This window comes from Apis dorsata, unplaced genomic scaffold (genome assembly GCF_000469605.1).
Source record: "Apis dorsata unplaced genomic scaffold, Apis dorsata 1.3 scaffold_28, whole genome shotgun sequence".
NCBI lineage: Eukaryota > Metazoa > Arthropoda > Insecta > Hymenoptera > Apidae > Apis > Apis dorsata.
The window spans coordinates 251,873-263,011 of record NW_006263330.1 but is presented as its reverse complement, the minus strand read 5'-3'; the positions used below and the strand labels follow the sequence as shown (position 1 = coordinate 263,011).

General features: G+C 22.2%; 3 protein-coding genes across 4 annotated transcripts in view; 1 reads left to right on the top strand and 2 right to left on the bottom strand.

Moving 5' to 3' along the window:
• Positions 1-399: 399 nt before the first annotated feature.
• Positions 400-3,976, bottom strand: LOC102678955 (ubiquitin carboxyl-terminal hydrolase 5). The gene is made up of 13 exons (XM_006608014.2): positions 3,881-3,976; positions 3,674-3,799; positions 3,386-3,562; positions 3,210-3,316; positions 2,612-3,139; positions 2,346-2,417; positions 2,099-2,291; positions 1,845-1,997; positions 1,599-1,780; positions 1,126-1,508; positions 832-1,044; positions 601-710; positions 400-534 (listed from the first exon to the last, which is right to left on the bottom strand). The coding sequence occupies exons 1-13, from the start codon at positions 3,974-3,976 to the stop codon at positions 469-471; spliced, it is 2,406 nt and encodes an 801-aa protein (XP_006608077.1). The 3' UTR covers positions 400-468.
• Positions 3,977-4,345: 369 nt separating this feature from the next.
• On the top strand, positions 4,346-9,114 carry LOC102678741 (protein FAN-like). Of its 2 annotated transcripts, XM_006608012.2 has the most exons (16): positions 4,346-4,573; positions 4,771-5,004; positions 5,080-5,278; positions 5,357-5,542; positions 5,610-5,681; positions 5,745-5,953; positions 6,019-6,181; positions 6,271-6,425; positions 6,677-6,855; positions 6,920-7,051; positions 7,145-7,348; positions 7,469-7,745; positions 7,856-8,086; positions 8,186-8,274; positions 8,359-8,610; positions 8,742-9,114. In XM_006608012.2, exons 1-16 carry the CDS (start codon positions 4,560-4,562, stop codon positions 8,837-8,839), a joined length of 2,694 nt encoding a protein of 897 aa, XP_006608075.1. In that variant the 5' UTR covers positions 4,346-4,559; the 3' UTR covers positions 8,840-9,114. The 2 variants fall into 2 exon arrangements, with proteins under 2 accessions (XP_006608075.1, XP_006608076.1); XM_006608013.2 differs by lacking the exons at positions 4,346-4,573; positions 5,080-5,278 and having other exon boundaries at positions 4,868-5,004.
• A 412-nt stretch (positions 9,115-9,526) lies between these two features.
• LOC102678606 (mitochondrial uncoupling protein Bmcp) overlaps positions 9,527-11,139 on the bottom strand; it is a 3,392-nt gene continuing 1,779 nt past the window's right edge. Inside the window, exons 5-7 of the mRNA XM_006608011.2 lie at positions 10,075-10,135; positions 9,923-10,012; positions 9,527-9,779 (exon numbers count right to left, since the gene is read on the bottom strand). Coding sequence (XP_006608074.1) covers positions 9,654-9,779; positions 9,923-10,012; positions 10,075-10,135 — 277 coding nt within the window. The 3' untranslated portion in view covers positions 9,527-9,653. The remainder of the gene's footprint in view (positions 9,780-9,922; positions 10,013-10,074; positions 10,136-11,139) is intronic.

The following is an 11,139-nucleotide window of genomic DNA, read 5'->3' as shown; positions in this document are numbered from 1 at the left end:
AGATTTATAAATTATATATTTTATAAAATATATAATTTTATAAAAAATATATAATTTATATTCATGTTAAAATTGATATATAGATTAATAAAATTCTAAATATTAAATATACAAAAAATTAAATACAACTGAAAAATTTGTTACATTATTTAGATTTAAAATTTTTTAATCCTGTTAATATTATGTAAATGATATTGTACGAATTGAAATATAAAATGTAAAACGATATAACATATTATAAAATAGTGCCATTATATAAATAAATCAATGTTTTTATATATTTTTATTTATATCAAATTGTATCAACAACTATAATTGGACAATAAATAATAAATTATTTATATGCAATTAAAATTTCTAATATTTTTTTAAAATAAATAATTTAAAATAAAAAACAAATTTATTTATTATATTTTTTATTGTTGAAGTGTAATAGAATACATTTTTTATACAAAATAATTGTATAATCTAATCAATGCGTTGATATAAATATATATATCCTAATTCTTTTGGTGGATTTTCAGATAATGCAACCTGTAATAAACGATTCAAGTAAATAAATTTATTATGTTTAATTTATTTTATATTTTTTATACATACTTTATCATCATTATATATCACCCATCGATTATTTTTCAAAAGATGGCATACATAATGTCCTACCATTGTTGATGTACCCATATGTGATATAAATCCTACTAATTTATATTCTATAAAATATAAAAATACAATATTTAATAATACAAAGAATAAATATCGAAGTAAATTAGTTTTTGATACAAATATATAAATTATATATAAATATAAAATATTATAAAAATACAAACATACGATTGATTCCATCTCTAAATATTTCCTTGGAATGTTCTGGTTCATTTTCACTTTCTAAAGCATCCAATTCATTTTGATGACTAAAAATCCAATCTGCTGCACGTTCTAAATTATTATCAGTCGCTTTAAGAGCTTTTGTTGCTTGTTCTCTTGTGAAACTCATCCCCATTAACATAGCTACAGCATCTTCATTTGCTATAAATTTATTTTTTTCTAAAAATAAATAAATATATAAAAATATATATAGATTGATAATTAAATATTTTATAAAAAAATTTGTAAAAATTTATTTACCTGGTTTGATATCGATTCCAGGAGGTACAAAAGGATCTGCAAAATCTGAATCTGCAATATGCTCCATTAACCAATTTGTAGCTGCTTCTAAGCCACGATTTTCTGTAAAATATAGAGCTCTTTCACAAGCTTCTGGTGGAAATCCCATATCTGTCAATTGATTTAAAATCACGGAATCATAAATAAGTGGAGGTTCAGTCCCAACTGTTTCTGGTAATAATTCTTCTGTAGGTTGCAAACCAAATCCTCGAAGAGAACTTAAATTTAATATGTCTGGCATTTCAACTGCTACATCTAATTTAACTGGTGTCCAATCTTCTTTCATCATGAATTTTTTTAAATGAATTAATAGATAGTCCGGAAAAGTAGCAAGCCTAGTTGTTCTATAAAAAATACATTATTATGTATATAATATTATGTACAATATTTTTAATATTATTATATATTATATATATATTATTTTGCAATATTACTTTTGTGCTGTTGTTTTTTCATTTAAAGCTGAGCTATAAAATTGTTCCACTATTTCTGGTCGAATAAATGTTTGCAAACAAGATGATAGTTTTATGCGTGGTCTGACAAGGGCATTCGAATCCAATTTTTGTCCTTTTGCTTCAGTTTCATTTTTCAATGTTTCATAAGCTGTGACTTCATCCTATATAAAATATATATAAAGATAATTTTCAAATTAAAATTTATAAATTATATAATTTATTTACCTTATTTACAGCAGTTTCTATAGGTATTGGTAGTGGTAATAAATATTCCGTACGATAGGTATACTTTACTTTGTTAGAACGACTACATTGATACCTTTCTTCAACTTGAAATTTAAAACAATCGGTTGGATTCATTTGACGACGACTGTGACGCTGTGCGATCAATTTCCTGATATTAGTATTGTAACTTCGTATGAAAAATGAAGTAAATTATTTTTATATATCTGATTAAAAATATAAAATATAATGATTACATTTATTATGTTTATGATGTGGAGAAAAAATTCTTGTGCATCTTGTTGTCGATTTGAGGAAAATCCGGGATGTCCACGACCGACTAATGTTTTAAACATCCGAGGCGGAATACCTTGTCGTGATTCGTGTTCATTGTTTGTATCTGATGGATCAGAGTATTTACCAGAAAGTAAACCAATTCCAAGTTTAGCCCTACAATATCAATCTTGTATCTTAAAGTTATTCACATGTTGTAATTTTACTTACATTTGAACATTAAAATCATTAGCTGGATCGGTATAATTTTGTTGAAATATCTGTGATGCACCATCTATAAATCTGAAATTCACCTCCGATTATTAAATACTGATCCTATTATGAAGAAAGACATAATGTTTTATTAAAAAATATATTGATTGAATAATTATTGCAATACAGTGATTAAATTTTTTTCTATGTATATTTCTACTATATATTTGTATTATATTTAGTTTCTATAGTATAATTTATCTACTTGAAATTAAATTACAAACCTTTTAATAAAATCTGGAATCACAAATAACATTTGCATGACACTATTTAAATAACAAGAATTTCCTAAGTTAGCAAGTCCTGTATATCCAGGTCCATATAAAGGTGTTAATTTACTTGTTGCTTCTTGAAGTGCAACCCATTCTCCAAATCTTTGATTGAGATCTAATTCAAGTTCTATCATAGATTTATCAGTTTTCTCCATTTGGGCAATATTAATACCCCAATGAGCTAAATGTGATACTAAATTTGGATCTTCAACCATATCATCTTCATCATATGAGAATACATCTGCTTTTCCTTCTTTAGTTATAGTTCCTAATTTCACAGCTAACGAATAGCCTGTAGCTCTATAATGTTCAACTGCATGATCATTTCCTCCTGTTCCATCATAAAATTTACGTCCACAAAAAATACTACCATCAGTTAAATTAAGCCAAAGATTTTGAGTTAAATCACATTTTTCACATTTCCATCCATTGGGTGGTATTTTTTTTCCATTATCTAATTGTTTAAGATTTGCTGCATGTCTATAAATTTATATAAGATGATAATAAAAATGTTTTATACTGTAACAAATATCTTAGTTTTAATTCTTACTTTGAAATTGCTTTTATTTCTCCATCCCAAGTTCCAGTCAATGCTTCTACTTCAGCTACTTTTGTTGCAGATTCTGCTTCCAATATATATTTAATTGCAACTTCAACCTATATAAATTATATTTTCTTATAATTTATTTTTATTATTACTTTTATGTTTTTTTATATAAAACTTACTTCTTGGGGTAAATTATCTGTTGGATATGGTATCGTAATAAAATCTGGTAAAATAATAATTTGATAAGATTCATGATAAGTATATTTTTGCTGATCTGGTGTAAATCCATCAGCTGTTCCTATTGCTAATCTAGTAATTTTCTTTTCAGGACCATCTCCTTGGTGTTTAGAAGGAATCTAATATAATATAATATATATATATATAAATAACATTAATCATTATATATAAACAATACATATTTTGTCAATATATTTTTCAATATTAAAATTTAATAATAAAAAACTTACTTCTTTCCTTCTCCTTTTAATATGTAAAAATATAGGATTTTCTGTTAATTGATAATAATGTTGTATATAATCCTGACCTAATCCCAAGAACGTAGTAAGATTAATATACAGACCAGTACAAGTATCCTTAAAAAAATAATGAAAATAATAATACAATTAACAAATTATATTATCATCTTTAATTATAAAATCATCATGAAATCTTACTGGTGTATCAAAAGAATAAACACATTCATCCTTGTATATTTTATCATTTTTCTGCGGTATCCTTATTTTGGATAAATGTTTCATTAATTTCTCCATTATAAACAAAATGTAATCACTATAAAGAAACAAAAATGTCTGAATAAATTGAAAATGACCGATTTAAAGAGCACCGGTTTGTTGTATTGATGATATGCGTGATTTGAGAAATGAGACGAAAGAACCGGAATATATTCGATTCTTCTCGGTTCTCTTTAAAAATCAGTGGTGCTCAAAACTTCGTCACACGATTTTTATACTTCAATTTAATATAATATATTTAAGTATATTAATATTGCTTTAAAAAATAATGAAATAAAGAAAAAATTTTATATTTTATTTATATTTAGTTTTTAATTAAATAATAAAAAATATTTTTCTTTTTTTAATTTTTAATTTTTATATTTTTAAATGTCTATAGAAATGCATCGAATAGAGCAAGCCTTATTGTTTCATTAAACAGCCATTTGAAAAGATATATACATACGTATATGATGATTCATATTGTCATTTAACACAACCTAAAATAAAATTTATATTTTATTTAATGAGAAATAATCATGTAAATTTGACTGATAAAAAGTATTAATTATGCGTATCATTTACAATTTACTATCATTATAATTTATTTATTTTTGTAACAATGGAAAAAGAAAGGTAATCTTTTCTTTTAATTATATGTTTATTTATAAAAATATAATTACTTTCTAGTAATATATTTAAATATATATATAAATTAATTTAAAATATATACATTAATTTAATTATCATTTATATCAAATATTTTTAACAACAAATTATTTAATGACATGTTATAATCATTTAATAAATAAAAAATTTTTTGTATGTATTAGGTTCACTATGCTCCTTTTAGAACCTGGAGAAATATTTTTTGAAGATTATAGTGTTCAAATGAAATTATTTGATAATTCTACTTCAGAAGAACAAAACTGGAAAGATGGAAGATTAAAATTATGTTCAAAATCATTAGTATTTGTAAATAAAGATATTAATCAGCCTTTAATTAAGATTCAACTTAAAGAAACTCTAACTATTGATCAATGTCAATCCAACAATGATATAACAAAGTTAGTATATTTTTGATTTTTAACATAATTATAATTACTTTTTTTTTTATTAACAAATTTTATTTTATTTGCAAGATGTGGCAATATATTATTGGTTCAATGTAAGCAGTATGTAAAGATGCTAGAGAAGAATATACTTGCACCATATAAATTTATACATCAAAATGCTACTTTTCACTTTTTCTTTAATTATGCAAAAATAGATGATTACCTTCCACATATTCTACAACTATTTAGAGCAGCTACTTTACCAACTGCTGAACAAAATGCTATGGTATTTTCTAAAATTATTATTTATATTATTATATTAAAATAATAATATATATATAATAAAATTATTATTTTTATATAGATTATGGCTATTGTACATTCTCGACAGTCTAGAGTATCATTTGATACTTCGTGGTTAGAGGATTTATATGAACAGGTAGTGTTAGAAATTCAAGCAAATAAAGTGTTACCTCTTGTTATAAATCCAGGAAGAATACTTTTAACAACTTCAAGAATTTATTTTCAACCTTATAATAATTTAGATCAAGTATGTATTTTAATGATAATTATAAATAATTTCTATTCATACTAAAGAAATAATCTTATGATTTTAGCATCCAGTTCTAAAAATACAATTGAAAGATATTATTAATATTAATAAAAGACGATTTCTTCTAAGTCAAATTGTAAGTATGATCTTTTAAATTAATGTAATCATTATAATTTGATATATATCAATTTTTTTTAAGGGGCTTGAAATTAAATGGTTACGTCAACCTGAAAATAAGGCTGAACATTTATTTATATCATTAAAAAATCAAAATGATAGAGATGAATTATATACAAGTTTATTAAATCAACCTACAATTTCTTTAGAAAGAGTACCTCAAGATCAAATGACTATGAGATGGCAAAATGGTTCTCTATCAAATTATGATTATCTTTTGTATATTAATAGGTAATTTATATTGATTATAATTATCAAATTTTACAATATTAATTAATTTAAGTATTATTTTTCAGTTTAGCAGATAGAACTTTTCATGATTTAACCCAATATCCAGTTATGCCATGGGTATTACAAGATTACACATCTACTACATTGGATTTAAAAGATCCTAGAATATATAGAGATCTTTCAAAACCTATTGGAGCTCTTGAATCAAATCGGCTAGAAAGATTAAAGGTTTTTTTTTATATATATATATTTATTATTTTTATTTTTTCTAATAATAATGACTTATAAATGTCAGAAATATTGCTATTATATTTTAGGAACGATATTTAGAAATGTCAGAACCAAAATTTTTGTATGGTTCTCATTATAGTGCACCAGGATTTGTATTATTTTATTTAGTACGAAAGTATCCTCAGTACATGCTTTGTTTACAAAATGGAAGATTTGATCATCCAGATAGAATGTTTAATAGGTATGTATATTTTATAAAAAGATATATTGTTACAGTTTTTTTCAAAATACTAAATTCATAAGCATTAAAAAAATGTATGTATTATTTAGTTTAATAATGATAATAAGAATATGTGAATAAAGTTTTTAATCGCACAGACAAGCCAAAATTTTATGGTAATTGCTTATTGTACCATAAAAATACATAATTACTCTGTCGACTCTGCAGAATCGATTTTTTGTTTCACTCTTACCAACAAAAACACCTAACAGTGTAGCTGACGTATGGAAAAATGTTTTGGTGAACATGTCTGACTTTAAAGAACTGATCCCGGAATTTTATGACATAAACAACGGTGGTGATTTTTTAGTAAATAGTTATGGTATTGATTTTGGTTATCGATATGATGGAACAAAAATAGGAGACGTACAATTACCACCATGGGCAAATGGTATGTAATTTGCAATTTACAAATAATTATTTGAAGTTCAACTAAATTAATTATTGAATCCCAGGACCAGCTCATTTTGTACAAATATTAAGAAATGCTTTAGAGAATGATTATGTTTCTCAAAATCTTCATCATTGGATTGATTTAATTTTTGGATATAAACAGAGAGGAATTGAAGCAGAGAAAGCTAATAATGGTAAATTAAGTATTAATTGTAAAAATTAATGTATAAATATTTAATATTTTTTATAATGTAATTTATATAAATTATATTAATATTGTATTCTAGTATTTTTCCATCTGTGCTATGAAGGAGCAGTAGACTTAGATACTATTAGAGATATTAATGATAGACATGGTTTGGAAATACAAATCATGGAGTTTGGTCAAATACCAAAACAAATTTTTACTTTACCACATCCAAAACGTTCAATGTTTATTTTGGATAAATTATATACTGAAATTGATTCAATATCAACTAAAAACGAAAAAGGTATATATAAAGGTATAATATTTTTTTTATTGATAATTATTTTATCAATTGATAAATTAATTTATTAAAATATAAATGCGCACATTATGATTAATAAAAACATTGTTCTTGTGTTTTTAGAAAATGAGGAAAATCCTATAGAGATTTTCGAATTACATGAATTAATAATGTTTCAATCTCATAAAGAAAGTGTAAGTAGTATTATCATAACGAATAGGAAAGAAATAAATGAAGTAATATCAGTAGGACAAGATGGAATGCTTAAATTATATAGTATAAAAAATAAAAAATTAACGCGTAATGTACCTTTATCGTCATTACCACTTTCCTCTTGCATATCATATTATACATCTTCTCATCGCAATATATTAGTTGCTGGTTCTTGGGACAATACACTGTGAGTATGTTAAGTAAATTTTATTTATATTATTATTATTTATAATTTTTATAATATTTTATATTTATATATGTGTATTTCATTCTATTAATTAATATTTTTTTTTACAGAATATTCTATGATATTGAGTTTGGTAGAATAATAGATGTACTTCAAGGCCATGAAGATGCTGTTTCTTGTTTAGCACTAAGTATTACTCGTCAGGTTATTATCTCTGGTTCATGGGATTGTACAGCAAAAGTTTGGCAAAGTTATTCTTCTGGGACAAAAATTAAACCAGCTGAGTGCCTTATAGCACAATTAGATCATGATTCTAAAGTAACTTGCATTAATATATCAGGGTAAAATTATTTATATTTTATAAATTGCATTAAATATTATACTTTTAATGTTATTAATATTAATATTATATTTTTATCTTTTTATTGAAATATTTATAGAGATGAAACATTATTGATATCTGGCACAGAAGATGGAGAAATTTTTTTATGGAATATGGATACATATAATCTTCAATTCACTGTAAAAGGTAAAGTATATTTCATTGTAAAAGGTAAAGTTTAAAATAATTTTTTCTTTATTTTAAGATATATGATTATTTTATTCTCTACAGCACATAATTGTAAAATAAATGCAATGGTATTTGATCAAGAAGGAAAAAGTATAATATCATGTGCAGAAGATAAAATGTTAAACATTATTGATATTTATACGAGTACTCAGATTTATCGTACGACTATAGAATATGAACCTTTAACATTAACTTGGTTCAAAACCTTTTTATTAATAGGAGATAACAATGGTAATATTAATGTTTGGAATTGTCAAGGAGCAATTTTTATTACACAAATACATTGCCATGATGGTACAGTATTTTATATATTAATATTAATTAATTGTTAATTATTTGTATTATATATCATAAAATCTATTACTTCAATATTTGATTTAATTAATAATTAAAAAGCTAATAATTATATTTTATTAATATTTTAGGTCCAATTAATACATTATCAGTATCAACAGAAAATAATATAATCTTAACTGGTGGAAAAGATAAAAAGATAATTGTGTGGAATTGTAAAAATGTATAATTAGTATTGTAATATTTTCAATGAAAGATTTTTTAATTATAAATTTCATTATTAATTTATAATAATTTATAATAAAATTTTTTAACTTAGTAAACATATAGCAAAAAAAATTATATATACATGCTATATTTATTTGAAATTGTTATAATATTTGTTGAATATTTTAATATTTGTTGCATATATTTATATTTATAATATTTTAATATATCATACTGTTATGCATTCCTAATAGTTTATAAAAAAAATTTCAATACAAATATTACATACATTTGAAATATTGTTTCTTTAATATATACTTTTTGCAAATTTAACAAATTTTTATAGATATATATAATAATATGTATTAAGTAATTTTTTTTTAATTTTTTAGATATATTTTAAAAAATTTTAACACCAGTGTTATATTTTTATAAAAATCCAAATCTAAATATAAGGAACATAAAAAATTAACATGTGGTACTATATTTAAATTTAAAAAAGCTATTAAAGTTACATTAAATTTATAAAATGTAACTATAATTCTAATTTATATATTAAATAATTAATATTTTTTAATATTGATTCGATATTTCATATTTTTTATTATAAATATTTTTATTAATCTGTAATTTGGATATAATTAAAAAAAATAAGTTCTATTTATTTTTGTTATTTTTTCTGCATAGCTTTTTTTATGTTTAAATAAAATTTCATAAAAATAAATTATATAATACAAATATTCATTACAAACTCTAGTTACAATTGTTTTATCGTATGTTCATACATACATATTTTTTTCATTTATTATTATTTACTTGAAAAATTCAATGCATTATTATGAATCATCTAGTTTTTTCAATTGTTCATATGTTATAAAAAATATTATATTCCATGGTCCCATTCTAAACCAAGTAGGTACAAAACCCTTATATAAAGCTAAAAATCCTTCATTTTTAAAAGTCTGCAAAAAAAAAATAAAATTCATATTATTAAAAAGAATAAAAAAAATATGCACACTTTTTTTTTATATATGTATATATATGTTTTATATATATATGTATATGTATATGTATATATATATGTTTGATATTTGATGTTATATACCTGTACAAAGCAATCTATGCTACCATTATAAATATGTGGTGGTAATATACCACCTGTAGTACGTATCCTCCTCTGATTCATTAAACGTGTCTATAATAGTATTATTATTTAGATAAAAATATAAACAAAATATTTATAAATCATTTACTTACACGAACAACGTCTATAGGAGTAGAAGCTATTGCACTTCCCATACTAGCTATAAAACTGGACCTGAAATATATAATTATATATGTATATGTACAAAATATATTCGATTTAATTTTAAAATCTTATTTTGTTACATTAAATTAAACCAACCCTTATCCAAGCACTATAAATTATACATTGTGATGTCTACAATGTTACATAAAATTTGTTTAAATATTAAATATTTTGTATAATATATTTTCATATATTATATTTTTAAAAAATAATAATAATTAATAATAAAAGAAATTTTTAAAAATATATAAAGAAAAGCAAAACAAGTATTTAATTTTATATTTTATCATTTCAAAATTATAAATAATAAATTTATATGAAACACACGCTAACCAAAATAATTTATAATGCAATTAATCATCTGGATCACAATTTTAATAATTTTATATAAAACAAGAAATATTAAACATAACTTCCATTTTGATTCTCTGTGGTCATCTCTATGTCCACGTACTGCATGTGCCCATGTGCACCACAGTGTGAAAGAACCTAGAAATAAAATTTTTCATTTTTAGAAAAATGTTACTTCCTTTTTAATAAATATAAGTCATTATAGCAATTATATGACTTATTTAGCTTATTACCTGTTATTCTTAAAAACAAAAACATCTTACTATCTATACAATATAAAAATAAACTTCAAAATTAAAAGATAGATTTTTATTTGTTAGTTACATTTATAATATAAGTTTTAATAAGTTTTTAATTATTAAAATTCATAACATAAAAAAATATTTGACAATTTAAAAAACATAATAAACAATTTTAATATTAAAAATAATAAAATAAATAAAAAAATTTTTAAATAAAATTAATATATATTTTTCTATTTAAATATACTTACATGACATCACATATTGTAAAAGAGCATAAAATTTGTTTGCTTCAAAAATTCAATTATGAAATATTTATTAGTAGAATAATAATATAAGAAACATGTTACATGAATAGAAATAGCCCGGATAAGGGTTCATTTTGGTATTATTATTTTGGTATTGATATTAAATAAATGA